The sequence below is a fragment of the Nuphar pumila genome, chromosome 9, assembly GCF_984573655.1.
Source record: "Nuphar pumila chromosome 9, dmNupPumi1.hap1.1, whole genome shotgun sequence".
NCBI lineage: Eukaryota > Viridiplantae > Streptophyta > Magnoliopsida > Nymphaeales > Nymphaeaceae > Nuphar > Nuphar pumila.
The window spans coordinates 72,274,323-72,296,394 of record NC_143257.1 but is presented as its reverse complement, the minus strand read 5'-3'; the positions used below and the strand labels follow the sequence as shown (position 1 = coordinate 72,296,394).

The following is a 22,072-nucleotide window of genomic DNA, read 5'->3' as shown; positions in this document are numbered from 1 at the left end:
CCTTAGTGAAGCAAGAGACATGGCTATTTAGGTGGGGAGTTGGGTCAGCAAAACAACTTCTCTGTGGTGCCCCTGGACGATTTCAAGGCGATTTTGGGTATGGAGTTTCTGTGAAGCCAGAATGTTATGATGCTGCCAAAGCTTAACACGTTGACGATCATGGGGTCAGACCTGTCCCACACAGTGCAGTGCCTTGCGCAGAAAAGCAAGTTTTCAGTGCTATCGGCAATGCAACTAAAGAAGGGTGCCAAGCATAGGGAACAAACATTCTTAGTTGCAGTGCGCGCAAAAGGGAAGGTAGAAGCAGAAGTGTCGCCGACCCTAGCCCCACTATTAGATAAATTTCGGGGGGTGATTGCTCCAGAATTGCCAAAGCGTCTTTCGCCAAGATGTGAGGTCGACCACAAGATTGAGTTCACCTCGGGAGCGAAGCCTCCTGCAATGGTTCCATACCGTATGGGGTCCGCTGAGCTCAAGGAGCTGCGCAAACAACTAGATGAGATGTTCGATGTAGTCATTGTTTGTCCATCGAAAGCCTCATTTGGTGCCCCGGTCCTTTTTCAGATGATACACGACGACTCCAAGCGGTTATGTGTGGATTACCGTGCTTTGAACAAAGTCACAGTGAAAAATAAGTACCCATTGCATTGATAGCAGTCTTGTTTGATCAGCTAGGCAGTGTCCGTATTTTTTCTAAGTTAGATCTGCGATCGAGTTACTAACAGATGAGGATTGCTGAAGGTGATGAGCCGAAGACAACTTGTGTCACTCACTATGGTGCTTAAGAATTCTTAGTAATGCCATTTGGGTTGACAAATGCTCCTGCCACGTTCACGACTTTAATGAACTAGATCTTCTACCCTTAGACAAGTTCGTGGTAGTCTACTTGGATGATATCGTGATCTATAACAACAACATGGAGGAACATGCCGGGCACTTGCGAACCGTGTTTCAGGTGCTGAAGGAGAATGACTTTTGTGTTAAACAAGAGAAGTGTCTCTTCGGACAGGAGGAGATCAGCTTCCTTGGCCACGTTGTGGGGCATGGTGCGCTGCGTATGGATGGGCAAAAGATAAAGTCCATCCAGGAATGAGTTTCGCCAAGCAAAGCACTAGAATTGCGGTCATTCTTTGGTTTGACAAACTACTATCGGCGTTTCATCGAAGGTTATTCTCTCGTTGTTGCGCCCCTCACCGATTTGTTAAAGAAATATTTGGCATGACTCTGGACAGGAGCGTGCCAAGATGCTTTTGATGGCTTGAAGAAAGCCTTAGTGAGGGAGCCAGTGCTGCAACTGCCTGATCATTCAAGACCCTTTGAAGTCCACACAGATGCCTCAGACTTTGCCATTGGCGAAGTTATTATGCAAAATGGCAATCCGATCACATATAAGAGTCGTAAGCTGAAAGATGCAGAAAGGCGTTACACAGTGCATGAACGTGAGATGACCGCCATTGTGTACTGTTTCAGGACCTGACAACACTATCTCTTGGGTGCTGAGTTTGTCGTTAAGACGGACAATGTTGCCACGAGCTATTTTCAAACACAGAAGAAGTTGACGCCTAAACAAGCTCGATGACAGATGTTTTTGGCTGAGTTTGACTTTGCCTTGGAGTATAAGGTTGAAAAGACCAATGTTGTGGCGGATGCTCTGAGCCGTAGGGCTGAACTGGCAGTTGCGCGCACGGAACCTTCTGAAGTGCATTTGGAGGGCGCATTGCTGAGCCGCATCCGCGAAGGTACGCAGTAGGATCCGACTGCACAACACCTTATTTGTCTAGCGCAGGCAGGGAAGACTTGGCGATTTTGGCTACAGGATGGCCTCCTTGTGACAAAAAGGGGACGCATCTTCGTGCTGCGGTGGGGAAGCCTCCGTCGAGAACTACTTAAGGAGTGCCATGATACACTATCAGCCGGCCATCCTGGCCAAGAGCGGACCTTAGCACTCCTTAAGCGTGGCTACTATTGGCCGCAGATGAGAGACGACGTTGAGGGGTACGTGCGGACATGCCTCATCTGCAAACAAGATAAGGGGACAAACCAGAAAGCTGCTGGTCTTCTTGAGCCTCTACCAATTCTAGAACGTCCTTGGGATAGCATCTTCATGGACTTTATTGTTAGTCTGCCAAAGGCTGAGGGCCTCAGTTCTATTTTGGTTGTGGTAGATCGTTTCTCAAAGTATGCCACCTTTATCCCAACTTTCAAGGAGTGCCCTGCAGAGAAGACTGCAGAGTTGTTCGTAAAGCATATGGTGAAGTACTGGGGCATATTAAAGAGCTTTGTGAGTGATCGCGATGCTTGCTTCACAGGAAAATTATGGCGTGAAGTATTTCGACTACTTGGCTTTGATTTGCTGTTTTCAACAAGCTTCCATCCGCAAACAGATAGGCAGACAGAGCGCATCAACGGGATACTTGAGCAGTACCTTAGACACTTTGTTAGTGTCAATAAAAAAAAATTGGGTGAAACTTCTTGATGTGGCACAATTTTGTTACAATCTACAGAAGAACGAGTCTTCATGCTACAACTCATTTAAGATAGCCACGGGGCAACAACCACTGACCTCGCACACTCTTGCCGTACAAGAAAAGGGAAGGCCATCCTTCGCCTATCAGTTTGTCCGCGATTGACACGAGCAGAATGAGTTGGCGAAGGGATTCTTACACAAGGCGGCAAAGAGAATGAAGAAGTGGGCGGACAAGCATCGTCGGCCTGCAGGGGTTCCAAGTTGGGGACCAAGTGTTTGTGAAGCTATATCCTGGTCGTACAGGCATCTTCCGCGGGCGGCACCGCAGACTGCTCAGAAAGTATGAAGGACCTTTCACCATCACAAAGAAGGTGGGCAAGCTGGCATACAAGCTGTAGTTGCCCCCAGACTTCAAGGTGCACCCGGTGTTTCACGTGTGCAACCTCAAGTAGTTCCATCCGGATGATGGAAACTCCGAACGCAGTATGCCACATCGCGCTCCCATCATGCAGAGCCCCCCTACAGTACAACGGGCCGAAAAATACCTCAGTCAGATCATTCGCCATAATGTCAACTACTTGTGGGAGGCGAAGAAATACTTGGTACAGTGGGAGGAAACAATGGAACCAATAGAACCAACGTGGGAGCCTGCATTCCGAATGAACAACCGCTACCCGACTGAAGTCAGAGCTTACCACGAAATAGATAGTGCTGAGGACGGCGCATGATTTGAAGGAGGGAACATGTTTCCTTGCGACTTACATTGTACAGTTGCGCTTAGAGTCTGTTTTGCTTTTGTTGAGTCTGATGTAAGCTGCCCAGTTCAGATGAATCAATACCTCGAAGGGGCAACCCGTATACTTCAATTGTAATAGCCTGCGGGCGAAATTGTGAATGAAATACGTTGAACTTTCTTTTGTTCACCCTCGTAGTGATTGCTTCTTGTGATTGTAATTTCTCTCCCACTATTATCTCTTGCTCTCTCATTACAAGATTCCGCGATCGGCAAGCGAGCTGACAAGTAGGCTTGCGGCGGTGAGGAGGGACCGTCGCGCCATGCTGGCCCATTAAAGGAAATAGGCCCGTGACAAGTGTTATTAGAGCAGTTCTAGTTCGTTGCGCTGTACCAAGTATTTCTTTGCCTCCTCCAAGTAGTTGACCTTGTGGCGAATGATGCGATTAAGGTGCTTTTCGGCTCGTTGTACTGCCGGGGCCCTCTGCATGATGGAAGCGCGCTGTGGCACACTGCGTTTCGGGTCTCCATCATCCGGATGGAACTACTTGAGGTTGCACACGTGAAACACCGGGTGCACCTTGAAGTCTGGGGGCAACTCCAACCTGTATGCCAGCTTGCCCACCTTCTTTGTGATGATGAAGGGTCTTTCATACTTTTCGAGCATTCCGTGGTGCCGCCCGCAAAAGATGCCTGTACGACCAGGATATAACTTCACCAACACTTAGGCCCGCTTTACTATATGGTACGGAATGTTGGGTTGCCAAGAGACATCATATTCAAAAAATGAGTGTAGCTGAGATGCGTATGCTTAGATGGATGTGTGGAAATACAATAAAAGATAAGATTCAGAACGAGGGGATACGTAAGAAGGTAGGTGTTGCACCCATTGAAAATAAGATGAGAGAGAATCGTTTACGGTGGTTTGGACATATTCAGCGAAGGCCTAATGTTGCTCCAGTTAGAAGGATAGAAAAATATGAAAATATATTAGTTAAAAGAGGTCGGGGTAGGCCTAGGAAGACATGGATGGATATGATAGGAAAGGATATAAATGCTTTGAACCTCACCGAGGACATGGCATTGGATAGAAATGATTGGAGGAGAAGGATTCATGTGGAAGACCCAGAATGATTTTCTTTTTTGGTTCATATCGCCGACCCCAATTGTTTTGAGATGAAGGCGTAGTTGTTGTTGTTGTTGTATGAATCCTAGCTAATTAGGATTCCTAATGCAATAAGAAAACAATTTACCAATTTAGTTAACTAGGTCTCTTAATGAAATAAGGAAACTATTAAGAAAGATCAAGATAGGCTGAAAAGGGAAGTGGGGATCTCCCACCTTGTTGATTAGATTTGGGTCCTTCCCATCTTGGAGTCTCATTCCAAGAGGGCCTCACACATGGTTGCCAGTTGAGGAAGCAGGAGCGGGAACGAGAGCGGGAAGTGAGGCACTTTCAAAATTTTAGGAAGCGTGAAGCGTGGGACCACTTAGGAGCGAGTCGGGAATCATCTCGGAAGCGACCTAGGAAGCGATGGGGAATTGAAAATAAATAAATAAAAAAATACAAGAAAATTGAAAAAATTGGGGAAGCGCGGGGGAAGCTAGCACGGTTCCCATAAAAGGGAAGCACACTTCCCATTTAAAAGTGGTGCTTCCCCGCACGCTTCGGAAGCGCGCTTTCCCTTTTACCTAGGCGCTTCCGGTAACTCTGGCCCCACACCCAATGGGCATCCCACCCTATGGATCAAATTTCCATATCTAGGGTCCATATCGAAATTGAAATTCAAACCAAATTGAAATTCAAACAAAAATTGGAATTCAAACCCAAATTGAAATTCAAACCAAATTTGAGACATAAATTTCATCATTATTTCTCAGAAAATTATGAAAAAATCTTAGGTGTTAGAGTGCTACTTTGTGACACTTGGATCATTTGATTACAACATGTAAGCATTTTTAGCCATTGAAAATCAATGGCCTAGAACTTTCATAAATATTCGGGCATCTAAAAGTCATGTTTTTTCATCGAAACAACATGATCCAACAATTGATTCCTACTAAACACATCTGGAAGATTAGATTTGTGAAAAAGTGTTGGAAACACTCAGTTCACTTGTTCACACCATGTGAGAGAGAGAGAGAGAGAGAGAGAGAGAGAGAGAGAGAGAGAGAGAGAGCTATGCACGTGCCTCTTTTTTGAAAATGCACATGTTGTGCCACGTACCTGTATCCATATCCATGAGTCATAGATCATATATGAACATTTTTGTTTTATTTCTTTTAACTAATGGACTTTGCAAAGCAGCCCTGTCATGACTCATCAATGGCATTATATCAGCCCCTTCTGTTGATCATCTGATAGTGGGTGCAAAATTTAGTTTGGGTCATTTAGGTACTATAGCACACAAGAAAAAAGAAAGAAAAATTGATGGTGGTGTTATCAGTTTCTCATATTTTGTTTCTGAAAAACTAAAATAACTACATGCCAGGGAACAACCAGACAATTTGCTATAACATGAAAATGAAAACTATTGTCAAGGTAGCACCTACTGTTTCTTTAGTTTAACACATAAATATATAAAACGCATGAAATACTATTCATACTGAACAAGTGATTGATTGATATGACTTGCTTGCACTGCGAAGCCTATTTCTTTGCCAAATTGCTTATGTGCACACAAAGGGAGGGACATCTTAGATAGAGAAGAGCTTTATGGAAAGAGTTTGAGAGAGAGAGACATTAATTGCAATGAGCTGTTGTAACTCTTTATCTATTTTGGTAAAATTTATTATAGTGCCATGTAACACATAATTCTTGGGGAAAAAAGGATTACAACTCCAAAAAAATGAATAATATTAACATTTTTAAAACTACTTGACATGTGTGTCTTTTAAGAAAAAGTAACAAATGATGGATTTGTTTGTCTCCACTATCTCTGTTTCTGCTTTTATAAGATTAAAGATATACCAAGAAACTATGTTGGAATGAGAACAAGTGTTGCTTTGAACTTATAATGAAATATTTCTTTTGAACTGATACTCTTCACCATATTGTGCTGTTGTATGGTGAAATGATTCTTGATGAAAGTTTATTCGATTCCTCTCAGAAATCTGGAATTTAGTGGAGACAGAAGCCTATTTAGATCCTGTATATAAGGATTACATTTCTCCTAAGCTATGTGAACTTGTGAGCACAATTTGTGCACTTGGGTAAGATTGAGTTTGTTGGAATGTGCATTTTAGGAACAATTTTGATTCTATGATTTTTGTAATGAGCATCTGTTATTGTTTTGTGGAATATAGGAACCAAGAGCAGGTTCTATGCATGATTTTTGTTGAGAGAATTGTTACAGCTAAAGTTATCTGGTGGTTGATAAAAAGGCTCAAGTTCTTGTCCCATCTATCTTGTGAATACTTGACTGGAAATACCTCTGCTGTTGATGGACTGACAGCTAAGAAACAAAAACTTCTTATGGATTCTTTTCGTGAAGGGAAGGTAAGGTGTCACTAGTTTTTCATTATTTTAAAGTCTTATATTTTGTTTTCCAAAAAGATAAAAATGTTGGATTCTAATGTAGGTGAACCTGTTGCTCACCACTGATGTGGCCGAAGAAGGCATCGATGTGCATAACTGTTCCTGTGTTATAAGGTTTGACTTACCAAAATCTGTTCGAAGCTACATCCAGTCACGTGGTCGTGCTCGTCAAGCTGATTCTCGATATATCCTCATGCTTGAAAGGTTTTCCCCTTGTTTTCCCACTGCTATTTTTTTAGCAATCTGGAACTCCAATAGATGGTAATCTGTCAACTGAGTTTTGATGTTCCCAAGTTCGTCTCTTTGAATTATTGAAAATTCTGGGCGGAAGTTATCTGTTTGAGCAACACGGCATAAATTTTGTCATTTGCATATCATGTCTCCCAAGCTGAAGTTTCAGCTTGTAACTTGTTTTCTTGTGTTTTAGATGGTTATTAGACTATCTGATGGTTAAGGGGAAGAGTAAAGTGTTATATTTCTTGACTTGGTTATCCCTAGAGCATGATTGCAGTTTGACTTCTTCTGGCGTAAGTTCCAAAAATGAGAATCACCAGATAAAACCTTGCACTTGTGAGAACCCAAGATCAGTATTAAGGTTACAATTGGTCATTATATGAAGATAGAAACTGACAAGAAGGCATGGCATATCTTTATGGAAATCTATGTCACATGGGTGCGGGTGCGACACGGGTGCAGTGCAATTTCAAAAATTTTGGACACGGGGACTCGGCTCTATCTATCTATCTATCTCTCTCTCTCTCTCTCTCTATATATATATATATATATATATATAAAAGACTCGGTCAAAGTTGTGCCCATTAGGGGACAAGTGATGAGTTGTGAAGCCTGATTCTGGGTTTTTTTCCTTACAGGAGGGGGGGGGGGTTCCCCGGCGCGGTCAGCGGGAGGGGGTCCAGGGGGGGGCCGCCCCTGGCGGGGGGTTATAGGGGGGCAGCACCCCCCTCAAGATTTTTTTTTTAAAATTCTGTAGCCCAGATTTTTTTTTTTAAAAAAAAAATTTCCGAAAAATGGACCAAAATGACCCTGGGTGCGTTGACCGCACCCAGGGTCGGATTGGCCGAGTCTGAGCCGCACCCGTGTCGACGCTGGTGCGTCGACCTTGGAGCCGAGTCCGTGTGACATAGATGCAAATCTAACCTTCAAATTTGAGATTTCATGTAAAACATGTCTATTTCATGATAGGATTAGTTACACCAATAATCTCGTAGAAGCTGTACTTGTAAATATCATTGTTCCTTTTGATATCAATATTGGAGGTCATCATGCTACTAATTGTGCTGAGGTAATGTTGCACCAAGAGCACTAAAAAATTGCCCTTATTACATTGAAGCACAAGATAGTTTGCTACTAAACGTCTTTAGAATATGGGAAAAAGGCAAAAGCAAAAGCTATAAAAATCTGGGCACTATTGAAACTTCTGCGAACATTTTGAATTACATCTCATTGTAGAGAAAAGAGGCAAATGGAAACTAGAGATTTCTGTTAAATTTTATTGTCCATTGAAAAAATGCTAAATTCAAACCAATTATGGCTTGGAAGGGATAACATCCTCCTCCCCCTTTTTCATCTCTTCTATGGCCTAGGCTGGTCTAGTTAGCAGGATAGGCACATTAGGGGTGAGATTTAAGCCTAATATTTTATGCTTGAAGACTTGGTCCATTATGTTTTTGTCCTCTTCCTTGCCTAGGGCTACCGTGTTAAGTCGGGAATCTTTTTTTTTTTGTTCTTAACTTTTCCCAGGCAAGATAAAGTTTGTTCCAGGTTTGGATCTGTGCAGTATAGTTATGACTTCTGGCCTTCAAGCTCTTAAATTACTGCCATGGGTTTAAAAAATGCTTGCCCAGCCAAACCCAGTCTGTTAGACCATTCGTCAATGCTACTTGTGTTAAGAATAGACCTGATTTCATGTCCATGCGTTATTGATGTTATTTCATGTTTTGCATGTGTTATACGCTGTATTTTATTCACTGTATATAGGTTGTAATGCCTTCTTTTTTAGTTTGTCAAGTAATTGGTAGTGAAGGGGCATAGTGGTTATTCAAAAGGTTCTTTGTACATTGGTAGTATATAGGGTATTTTGCTGAAGTCCAACCCTAATTCGGAGTGTGGCTGTTCTAAAAGAGTTCTTCGCTCTTCCTCTTCTATCTCCTTATTTTATATGCTTGTTCTTATGCTTTTGGCTCAATCTTCAAGCAAAATGTATTATATTCCAGGATTTTACTTGATAACATAGCATTACCTAAGGTGAGAACCCATCAACTTTGTGACTCCATATCCTTACTTCCCTCTATAGTTTTGTCATCTGTCGTTATTTCTCCTTATTTCTTCTTCTCTCATTTCATTTTACCAGAATAGTCAGGTGCCACTTCAAAAAGTTTTTGAACAGCCGCTATATTTTTAAATGATATAAAAGGCATTCTCTTTATAAGATAAACTGCATTAAGGGCGGTTTCAACCCCAAAAATTTTAGGTATATAGTTTGAAATCAAAAGAGTTCTTGTGGTTTCAATAATATGCTTGTGTTATTTTTCGGCCAAACCATTTTGTTGAGGGGTATTTAGACATGACCTTTGACTTGTAATTCCATTAGAGTCAAGAAACATTTAAAAAACATTGGATAAATATTCTCCTCGTAAATCTGAGCAAAGACTAATAATACTGGTTTGGAAGTGTGTTCGAACATTTGCAAACTTTTTAAAACATAGAGTACCTCATCCTTATGCTTAAGAAAATAGATCCTTGTATACCTAGAATAACCATTCACAAATATAACATAGTAAACAAATCCTCCTTTAGAGGGAACAGGAGTGTCTGAATGCACTAATTCAAATAGTTTAGAAGACAAAATTTTGAGACCTAAATGAAAGTTTTTATTGTCTCAAGGTACAATCTTCACAAGTTTATTCTTTTACATCACAAAATTTTTTTAAATGTGGAAAAAGGCTCAACTTAAATACATTAGGATGGCCTAATCTTTTCTGCCAAAAAGATATCCCATAATTTGGTGTATAAAATTAGCATAAGATTTACCAATAAACAAATGTAAAAAATCCATGTATTGCTTACTCGAATCTGCTTCCCTGTCAGGCGATCCTGCTTCTAACATCGAGTTAATGAGAATAAGACATTACAACCATGATTAGAAATTTGTGAAACTAAAAAACGATTTAGCTTTAGTTTCGGAAGATAATTAACTTGAGGAACACTAAAATCTTTTGAGCTTTCAAAAATTTTAACAAAATTTTAGATTCTCTTGACATCAAGGAAAGTGCCATCTGCGGTAGAAATGCAATTTTAACTTGATTTAGTGCCACAACCCGATATGAGAAATAGCTTTGGGTTCACATGAAACGATGCTCTGGAATCTATAAGCAAAGTAGACATACCTAGAATCGAAGAACTAACCATGTGGGCACCTGATATTGAAGGTGTTCCTTTAAGAAAAGGTTGCAAATTCTTCGAGAGTTGTGCCATTGACAATCCTCCAAAGTCTTTAAGAGTCTCATTGTTCATTGTTGTTACTTTATTATTATTTTTTAGCTTAGGACATTGGGCTCTTTGCAATAGTGGCAAACAAAAAAAAACTTGCTTTGCTCCTCCTTGATTAGGTTTTTTGAAGTGAGGAGGTCTATAGTTTTTAATAGTTTCCTTGATTTTGGCCATGACAAGAACAAAATCTTCCTTGGAGTCAATCACATCCTTCCACCAAGTCTTTTCCATGCTCAATTCGGCCAAAGTTTCATGTAATGATGGGACATTGGTCCTATGCAATATACTTGATCAAACTTGTTCAAATTCACGTCTCAATCCATGCAAGAATTAGAATAATTGTTCCTCAATTTGTTTTTTCCTTTTTTGCATGTGTCCAAGAGTGTCCCATGTGGGTTTAAGGAGTGCTAACTCATCCCATAATTAGGATAAAGTGGAGAAGTAATCACGAATACTCATCTCCCCTTGCTTGGTGAGTCCAATTTTCTCTCAAAGATGCCATTTCTAAGCAAGATTTTTTCGAGTAAACGTACCCTTAATGTACTCCAATGCTTCATTGGCTTTTTTAAACTTAGCTAAATTGGCACAAATACGAACCTCCACACTACTCATGGTCCACATCATAATTTTGCAGTGTCCTTGAATCCATGCCTTCATTTTCTTATCATACTAAAAAATAACTTTGTTTCTTTAATCACCAAATCCTTTTTTGCTCGATCTTTAGTCTTGGTGAGAATGAGTTGAGATTGAGGATCACTTTTTTCAATGAGACCCCCAAGTCCTCTGCCATTGGACTCAAGATTCCGAGACGCACCCAACGATATTTACTTCGAATTTCGCCTCCGAAATTCGCCCGAATTTAACCCAAATTTCGCACAAATTTAAATGTCAAAAGTAAAACTTTTCTCATCTTTTCGTTGTTTCATTTAGGCCTTATCGCTGAGACTTGGGCCAAACCCAGACTCAAAGGACATACTTCTATCACAAGGTTTTACCGATTTTTCTCCTATACTTAACCAAATTTTCGAAAATCTCAACTTTGACTAAATATGAAAATACACGATATTACACATGAAAAGAAGCTTCAAGTTGGCATACTAGGAGTTGAAGTGTTAGATGCAGCTGCTCCTGTCATAGAAGATGAATTCTTTAAAAAATGCTAAAGAGCTTCCACTAAGTTGAGTTCATAACTATATTCAAGGTAGTTGCCTTTAGCTTTCTTCTTCTGTAGTTTTATGCATTCAAGCCTAATATGCCCAACTTTTCCATAGTGATGAAAGTAACCTTTTTTTATTCTCCATTGTTCTGTTTTGCAAAGCAAGGAGGCTTGGAAGTCTTAACGGTGGCTCCTGGTCTTGAGACTGCTAAGACACTGTCTCCACCCTTCTTATTGTCAAGCATACCCAATCAGGTCTCCTAAAGATTCAATTCAGTTAGTGTCCTGAATAAGTGGAACACAAAACAATGTAGTAATGTCGTGAATAAGTGGAACACAAAACAATGTAAAGGATGACTGACATGTTCAAAATCAAGCTATAGGCTATTAGAATTTGCAGGAAATGTTCTTTTCTAATTTGATTTTGTCTTAATTTAAGGTCTTTGGCACCCTCCCACTTAGGGCCAAGCATTATCAACTCCTCCTCCGATTGGGATAGTATGCCATAATACTATTGGATGTTCTTATCTCCTTTGCTTGTTTGCTCCATCTTTCTCTCGAAGATGGAACCTATGCACAAGGTCCCTTTGTGTGTATATTCCTTTGGGAAATTCCCGTGCCTCCTTGGCCTTCTTGAATTTCTTCTGGTTAGAGCAAATGGATACATCAACGCTATTCATCAACCAATATAGAATCTTGCATTATCTACTCTCCATTCTTTAAGGCTCTTCTCATACTCTTGGACCACCTTTTCCTTTCTTCATTGCTAGTCAGCTTAATTTCTCCATTCTCAAACTTGGTAATCCTTAATTGGGGCTTGGGAATGGATCCATCTATGTTCCTCCAAAGTCCTTTACCAGCCATGTGATTCAAGGCAAAAGCCTACACCAAATAGTTGCAAGAATTTAGTTTGAAGGGGAGAACGAAGATTGCTTCCTTATCGACCGTAGTGAAGAAGGAAGAAGGATGACACAAGCTCCAAAAGAGAGGTTAGTTTACATGGATTTGTCAACATGAGCACCCTTTCAAGAAATATGTAATCAAAAGGGCAAGTGTAACGACCCCAACTCATCTCCGTGAAAAGTGATTTTTTTTTTTTACAATTGCGGAAACCAAAATCCAAGGATCTGGGCCCTCACAGACTTAACAACATTCCAAACCACAAGTGATCTTTACATTGAACCAACCAATCAAAACAACTAACTTTATTAATCAATAAATCAATGTCTGAGAACATAATTAAAATGAAGTGTAAAATCATTGAGCCACACTGTCCAGAATAATAGAAGCAAGTCATGCGATCTCGTAGGCTCCTTGTGTCAGTCATCCCCATCACAGAGCTCTAGGTCTTGAGAAAAACCTACGAAGTACTTAGTAAGAATAAATTTTTTTGTACGAATTCCTCTAAAAATCTAAATAGGCAAGAAAAAACATAAATCAAATTACATCACTATAACAATATCATAATTCAATTACCATGCAAGCATTTAAAAACAATTATCATGCAATAACAATATCTCACATGAAACAGAACAAGTAAGAATGCACGAACAAATGTAGAATTGTAGATATGCATCATTCCCATACACATGCATGAATAATTTATTAAATTATTATCAAAGTTCTCTTTTGCATGCATGTCTCTATTAAATGTACACAAGTTTAGTTTTACTTTTCATTAAACTCGCGGATACTCAAAACGGGCACAACAGTTGCTGAAGTCCAAGTTAGGTTCTAGTGGTAGCTTACACACAATTTGTATTTTATTACTGAGTTTCACTTGTTCCTCGACCAATATCAGGAATCAATACCATCCACCAGAACATTAGAAATCAATATATAATGTCGGGACACCAGGAAAATCAATATCCACTGATGTCACTTTATTGCTATATCAATAACAACAGCTGTGTCTACACCACCACCTCGAAGCAAAGTTGTTGAGCTCTCTAAAACCGTGGCCGAGAGGTGAACCACCCTATCGGGTTCAGGGGCACAAACGCGCACAGAGTTTTAGTATCCTCATGGTTTCCCTAAAATCGCCATCTAGGATTCCCACATTGTGTAAGGGACATCCAGGAAGAAAAGAAATTAATTACACTTTATATCTTTTATCTTTTTAACAAAAGTCAAATTCTCTACATGAGAATCGTTTTTCAAATCAACATGCAAACACAACACTAGACCTGATCCCCTACAATTTTAACAGTACAATTAATTTAGAAAGCAAAAAATATCAAGAGTAAATTTTGCAATGCATAAACACTAATCTTGGAGCAACACATGATCTTGGCCCACATGGCCTACAACGGTTCACATCTGACCACCAATGCATCTTAAGCAAAATCCTCAGTGAATATGCACACACAACTATTGAAACATGTCCACAACGCACATTCATTCATACATAACAAGAATGTACATACAACACAAATTGCATATGCATACTAACAAATGCTTACAATATGCATTATTTCATGATTCATTGTATGCATAACATCCCAACATGCATATGATTATTTTAGTGCAACATCAAAATAACTTCAGAAATTTCGTGTTCATGATATGCACATCTATGCCAACATAATAATCATTTGCATGATCATACATAATCAATAAACACTTTTGCTATTAACATGCACCCAAAACTGGGCATCCTCGGGATACTGAATATAACTACTGAGTCATAGCTATGCTGCCGCAAAGCGCAAGACAACAATAGCATACTGTTGGCAACATGTTTCTTATGCAGAAACATGCAACCAAAGGCAGTGGACAACATACACATGTAGCCAAAGGCAGTGGACAACAAATAATGCTGCACCTAAATGTGCAACATTTGTCTGCCCTATAACAGCCCAACGAAACCCGGATAATTCACATGTTTAGCATACATATATGTAAGAGAATAACATGCTGAAAATATACTCTGTTGATGCTTGCTTACGCAAAGAAATTACATGCTGGAAAAATACATAGTTGGGCATGTTTATGCAAAGAACTCACATGCCAGAAGATACATGGCTGTGCACAATCATACCAACCACTAAATGCAGAATACATCATGATGGGAATACACAACTTTGCACAGTTCTGACAGTTTGGTTTAACGGATCACGTATCGATGTCCAAGCCAGTTTCAAACAGCCTAACACGGTCCAATATAGCTTTAATATAACACAACCATGACAGTCACAAAACATTAAAAGTGATGGAAAGAAGAATGTAATATACGCTGTTATATCTCATAACAGAAAATCGGTTTCACTTCTTTCCTTTTTACGACCAACGATTTTTAACACATGTACATGTGCTTTTGTAACAGTTTTTTATAAAACAGTTATGATGGTCGCACATCACAATATTATGGAACCTATGATCATGCTGGAAAAAAAGTGAATTTGCTATACATCATACTAGAAATTCAGGTCTTCAAAAGTTCTATTAACAACCAATGAGTTCCAGCACATGTAAACATGGCTTAACGAAAGTTTTAAAACATAACGTTTCAATAGTTATAAACAACAGTATGGAACTGCGACAAGTCTGATTTGGATAAGATTTGATCCCAAATCAGACCTCGAAGGCCTAAATATATCCCTGTCTGGTTTCCCATATATATATATATATATATATGTATACTGGGCCCTACAGCAGGCCCAGTTTGCTTGCGTGCAAAAAAAAAATCAACAGATTTGGACTAGATTTGCGCACCTTTGAAAATTTGCAAATCTGTCCACTTGCACAGTCGGACAAATCTGTTCAGATCTGTCCACATGGACAGTGGCAGATCAGATTTAAGAGTTTTTTTTTTTAAATATGCAGAACATATTTACAACAAAGAACTATGCAGAAAAATAACTCGCAAGTCAGATTCAGCTTTAAAACATGAAAACTATAATTACGAAATAAAAAATTGTGTACATGCCAAAAGGAAACAAATGGTTTATTTAACAACATATATATATATACATACATATATATGTATATGTATATATACACAAGCTGAAAAAAAGGAAAAAAGGGAAAATCAATCTATATATATATATATTTGTATTCCAGTTCAGATTTCCCCCTTTTTCTCACTAAAAACTCACATAAACTGGATTTAAACTATTTCTCCCCGTTCGAATCAAGAGAGGAACCTGTACCTTTGATTGGAGACGGAAGAAATCGAAAAAAGACTATGTTGGCGATAAAAAATGATCTTCCTTTACTTCTTCTTCTTTCCTTTCCTTTTTCTCTTCTCTTTTTTTTTTCTTTCTTTCTTTTCCCTTCTTCCTTCTCTCTCTCTCCCTCTTTCCCTCTTTCTAGAAAACAAAATCTAGAGAGAGGGGCGAGTTAGACACTTTTATAAATTCTTTTTTTTTTTGTCTTCTAGAGAGAGGGTGACATCCCTTCTAGAGTCCTTCTATAGAGGATAGAGTTCTACAAAATGTAGAATTCTATCTCCCTCTAACTACTCCTATTTATTCTCTTATTTTATTTTATTTATTTTACTATTTTACTTTAATCACATTTGTGCTCTTCTAGAGGGTGACACCCCCCTCTAGAATCCCTAGGTAATAGGTAGAGTTCCACAAATGTAGAACTCTGCTATATCAGAATTTTCAGTGAGTCTTCATAACATGGATTTTATCTCAATTTAACCTTTATATTGAATTTAAAACTTTAAATTGGTTGGAATTGGATCTCGGATCTGGATCCATATTCAATATCCAAATCCATATCCAATATCCGTATGGATCTCAATCTAGACCAGATCCTAATTAATATGAGTCTTATATGGGGTCCAGATCCATATAAACTTGTATCAAATGGATTGGATCAGATCCAATCCAGAATCGGTCATATCGAGGTGGGTCATTTTTGAAAAAATGCAATTTTTGGGCCAACCGTAGCTCGAATTCAGGAAAACAAAATATCAATGTTTTCAGAATTTCGAAACGCATCTAATGATATATTATCTGAATTACGCTTCTGAATTTTGCTTGAATTTAACCTGAATTTCACTTGATTTTAAAGGTCAAAAATAAAAAGTTTTACCAAATCTTAATTGGCTCGTTTAGGTCTTGTCAATGAGTCCTGGGCTACGCCCAGACTCGGTTGACGCCACCTAAAATCACGGATTTTATCAACTTTACCAAAACACTTAGCCAAATTTTCTGAAATCTTAGAATTTAACATAGTAGAAAAACACACGATATTACCGCAAGAGACAAAAGCTTTGATACCATGTAGTTTTATGAAATTCCAAAGAATGTCATACAAAGATTAAGTATTCTCAATCAATATCTCACAACTCATAAATTTAAGCAAAGCTCACAAACAACATACTAAAAAAATAAAGAAATTTATTTATAAGGCAATGCTTGAAATGCATACAAGATTCATCTTTTTCAAAAGGGGGTTTAGCCCCCTGTATATACACAATAAAGCACCTAGTCATTAAGGAGTTTATAATAGCTAGCATATTCTAGCTGTTAGGACATAATTTATGACAGCAAAAAGAAATATCTGAACTATCCTAGTCTATAATGTGAACATAGCAAAGCGGGATACTAAACCATCCTAGACTACAGTGTTCTTACCTTATAACATAGCAAAAAGATTTTCATAAGCTATCTTGGTCTAGAGTCTATAGAGATTATGGCATAGCATTACATGCTAACCTAATAAATTATGGAAAATCTACATTCTAACATCTAGCACATCTGAGTTCTTCCTGTATGGCATTTTATACACCAGTCAATATGTCATAGCTGCCAGGACTTTGGCATTATGAGCATAAAACTCTTTTCCTTTGGATGGTGGCACAGTTGATATCTCACTCACATTCATTGCAGGCTTTAGATGCCTATTCAAGCTTATGAATGACAGTTTCCCTAGATTGATTTGTTGATATGCTTCATGTATCAAGTATTCTGTTTCACTGATGGTGGACATAATTCTAACATCTGGAAATTGTCAGGGGAAATGAACAGCACAGGGATTCATTATATGATATTTTTAGGACTGAAAGGTCGATGTGGGATGCAACCTCAAATAGAGACTCCAATGCTTGCATTCCAAAATTATGTTCCAAAGATGACACACCCGTATATACTGTGTCTTCCACAAGCGCAACCATAACTCCTGATGCCAGTGTTGGTCTCCTTTATAATTATTGCCATAAGCTTCCCGGAGACGTGTGAGATTTTATTTTTCCATATCTTACTTTCGATCTGCTATTTTGATTGCAAATTTTGTGTCATTTACTATTTGTTGTAACTAGGATTGACCACAAAAAATGATTTTCTTCTGACTAATGCTGGCTGCAGGTATTTCAGTCCTAGGCCAAATTTTTTCTATGATTTATGTGGGGGTCTTTATGAGTGTACAATAACTTTGCCCCCAAATGCTGCATTTCAACTTCTAAAAGGGCCGCCTGCTAAAAAGATCCATTATGCAAAGCAACTTGCATGTCTAGAAGCATGTAAAAGGTTGCATCAAATGGGAGAACTGGATGATCATTTGCTTCCACTCAATGTAGAGTTGTCAGATAATAGTTTGACAAAAATAGAAGTAAAATCAGCATCCGGGGCAGGTGGGAGATAATGACTACTGGAAACAATTCCCTTTTTATTCTCTTTCATTAAAATAAACTCATGATTAACTATTTTGATCTTATAGAATCAAATGTCCAAGTTTAAGCCCAACATTAAGGATGCATTTGGGTTGCCTGGAATTCCAATTTTGAAATTGAAATTCCGTAACCTGTAAATTGGTTTCCAGCAAAATTCCCAGAAATGCTCATGTTCCAGGTTTTAAGCTCACATCCAAGTAGGTTGGTATCCAAAAAACCAAAATTTTGTAAAATAAACGCTTGGGAGTGTGATATCAAGGTTGGAATTCATTGTACCCAAAAATCCACTTTCAGACTTGTAATTATGTAATGACTTGCATTAAGCCATGTTGCATCTTTTATATGAGTCATTTATTGCTGGAAGTGATCACAACTAAAATGCATAGAATGTTGACTGATGGTTGTGTCGACTGCATATCTCAAGTATCACATATATTAATGCACTTCTTTCTTCAATCATGGCTTCAAACACTTATAATCCTCATTGGCTTGAAGATGAGTTTCCTTTGTTCCATCAACTTTTTTGTGCTAAATGTTTCATAACTAACCTCTCTGTTGATAGGATATAACCCTTCTTGGCCACCTTAAATAATCTATCATTAACTATTCATTCTTCCAGAACATTTTACCTTATTTATTCTGAACCTATTGCATTTGTTTTGGACTATCATTTTGTTGTGCTTCCACTAATTTTTTTGTTTGATGAACCTGTTCAAATAATCCATGTGTGCACTACCTTTTTTTTTTTGAATCTACATGCTACAATGTATCCTACTTCAGTTGTTGCTCTTTCTCCACTATGTTATGTATGCACTTTATGCTGCTTCACACCTCCACTTATAGGTATATCCCAATGTGCTGGCTTGTTGTCCTAAAGTAGCAATATGTTAATCCTTTGATGATGACTTTCATGATCATCGCCTGCCTTACTATGAGGCATCCACATCTCTCTTCTAAAACCACTCGTACCTTAGTTTCCTCATTAAAATTATTTTCATAAATGTAACAGGTTGTGAACTGATGATCTGTTGCTTTGTGGAATCCCAGCAATGATGTACCTTGTAAACATCTTCAAGTCCTACGAATAAACACACTTATGCCCTTGGAAAAAATTATTCCTTAATGATTTACTGACATGCATGTAATACCACCTGGTCCTCAAGTCTTTATAACAAAGATGTTTATCATACAACATATAGTGGGATGTATCATTTAAAATTCTCAATGGGTAGCATGTTTATAATGTGAACTGTGGTGTGCAGATTATTATTGCGCAACCCTAACGGTCTACACTTGTACACAACTTCAAAAGTAAAATAAGCCTTTTTGTTATGAACTTGAAAAGGGAGTTCATGACTATTACATGTTTGATGACTTGAACACAATATTCATTTTATTGACCTTCACTTCATGACTTTGGCAAAAGATCCTTTGTGAAAGCAATTAACAACACATAGATGCTTTATTTAAGACAATTTATGAAACAAAAATTGTGATTTTTTTATTTTTATATTTTGTTATTAGGTGAAGATTACTTACATTCAAAAAGGAAAAATCCTAGTGATGGGAGGTCATGAAGGATTTTGAACTAAGTCAGGAATCAAGAAAAAGTTAAAGCAGGGCAAGAAAAACAATCTGGTCAAGACACACTAGTGACAACGTCTTTTGAGTTTCCTTGTCTATTGGAGATGATCCATGCACTATCAGTTGCTGGCCATTTCTCCTGAATGCAAATTCGTAATTGCCACTGTATCCTTGCATGAATTGTTTTGATATGGGGTTTCATGCCTCTGAAAAATTGTTGCCCTCTTCTTAGAAGTCCTATCAAGCAAATGGTAGTCTCCATCATTTTTATCTTCAAACAATCCGACTTCAACTCACTTTTCTACGTTTCTTTGGGCATGTAAATGGTTTCATTCTTGCCCCTTCAGCGTATCTCTTTGATAAGAAGGTCCTTCACATGCACTGAAGAAGGGGTGAGACTATTGATTATCCAATTATATTAATAGAAGAGATAGAATTGAGATACTAGTGAAATGATTTGGGGGTCAGTCGGAACTGTAAAATGAAATGATGCTTTTATGGAAAGGAGAAAGTGAACTCTCGTTTGAAAGTGGGTTGAATGGTCACTTAAGGCTGGCAAAAGACCTTTGGTGGATACATTAGCCACCTGATCTGAATAAATGAATTTGGCCTCTACTTCTCCTACTTCTATTTTCTCCTCTCTGAAGTTGTCAATTTGAAAATGCTCTTAATGATTATGCAACACAAGACACAATAACTCTATTTTTATCACAAAATGTCATAGATTTATGCATCCTAAAACCAATAGTCATAAAACTTTTAATCTATGAAGGAATGCATTTAGCCTCTACTACTATTCTCTCCTTTGATAAACCATAAATTTTCTTGCCTACTGTTGTATCTTTTCTTGCACATATGCTTCTTGTAACGACCCCAACTGACCCTAAAATATAGTGGATTTTTTTTTTAAATCAATTGCAGAAAACACTCCCAAGGATCCAGGGCATTGAGTTTGACTGTGACCAATTGACTCAAGAAGGACGAGTTTATAGGACTTGACAAAGGCATTATGGGCATGCTTGCGTGCCCCATAAAACGTGGGCTTTCCCTGAAAACACACTCACTCCCTTGCGTTTCTGTGAGGCCCACCATGGCAACACAAATGGTGGTTGATCTGGCCATATGATGCGCGAAGAGCCAAGATTTATAGGAATAGGGAAATATAGAAGAAAGAATTAAAAAATTTAAAGGAGAAGTAATAAGAACAAATAAAGGAAGATCAAAGCGATTGAAAGGAGAAGAATAACCAGATCAAGAGGAAATGTTAGCAGCCTTGATTCTCGTAATCATGGATAATATTCCAAATAATGTTTTATATTCCACTTTATAATGTCTATATTCTCGCAATCATGGATAATAGGAGCATCGGTTTCATAATGAACAATACCTCAATAGGAGACTTGAACCCCAAAACTTTAGTAGGCGAGCAAATTAATCAAGTAAACAGAATTTGCCTGGGCCATTCATGCCAGGAATGAAGACATATTATCTTACTCCGTAATTTAAGTCTTCACCAAAAAGATTGAATGTTACAAATGTAAATAATGTTACACCAAATAATGTTTTGGACTTGTATGTGTTAGACTAAGTAACCTACTGTGCTTTCACTTAGTTAATGGAAAATATGACTTCTTTGTAGGTTCTTAACTAAAATATCTCATTACTGATCAGATTTAGTGCTGTTTGTATACTTTTCTCATTGTGCGAATTTGTGTTTGTATAAGCAAAACATGGTCCAAGTGTAAAATCTGTTAAATATGGAGTTGAATGCTGCATTGGTCTTTTTTATACTAGATTCACATGATTTTTTGTATATGCTTACCAAAATACAGTTACAAGATTTAGAATTTGCAACACATTAAGACATATCACATATGTATGTTTTTTTAGATATCCTTGACACCACTTTCTAAAACAAGTAGGTTTGTAATTAATAGAGCTAGCCTAAAGGCAGTGCTGTTAAGCTGGCCTAGTTCTAGCACGCTCGAGCTTGAACCAAGCTCATGTTACCTTTTTTGTCCTGGTTGAGTTTTAATTGGTTAATTATGTAAAAGAGGAAAAAGGAAAAACCCATGGCAGTTAAAAGGTGAGATAGTATTTGGGCATGTGAGATCCTATATACAAGTGGCATCGAATTTGCATTGCATGTCAAGTTCTTAATGAACCCAGTCTCATATTTCAGCATGAATCTGTTTACTAAATGAGCTTTAAACCTGGCTGCCGCTTAGCTGGTTTACTCAATGGCTGATTTCAAGTAAAGCATGGTATCTTGTGATAAGCATGACTTGTTAACTCTACTTGCTAGATGGCCCTTTACAAGTAAGATATGCTTTTATTTGTCAACTTTCACCATTTGAGTGAAGTAATGCTGCATGCCCTGTGCATGCTCACAATATCTTTTTGTTATTTGATTAAGCTTGCGTTTGCATTAATTTGTTCAAATAGTGATCAGGATGATG

General features: G+C 38.3%; 1 protein-coding gene across 4 annotated transcripts in view; it reads left to right on the top strand.

Annotated features, from left to right (window-relative positions):
• Window positions 1–22,072, top strand: part of DCL3 (dicer-like 3) — a 145,061-nt gene that overhangs the window by 40,503 nt on the left and 82,486 nt on the right. For all 4 annotated transcript variants that reach the window (XM_090017661.1, XM_090017660.1, XM_090017659.1 and 1 more), the window contains exons 10-14: window positions 6,311–6,413; window positions 6,507–6,699; window positions 6,782–6,942; window positions 17,376–17,594; window positions 17,725–17,990. In XM_090017661.1, the coding sequence (XP_089873787.1) occupies window positions 6,311–6,413; window positions 6,507–6,699; window positions 6,782–6,942; window positions 17,376–17,594; window positions 17,725–17,990 (942 nt within the window). The remainder of the gene's footprint in view (window positions 1–6,310; window positions 6,414–6,506; window positions 6,700–6,781; window positions 6,943–17,375; window positions 17,595–17,724; window positions 17,991–22,072) is intronic.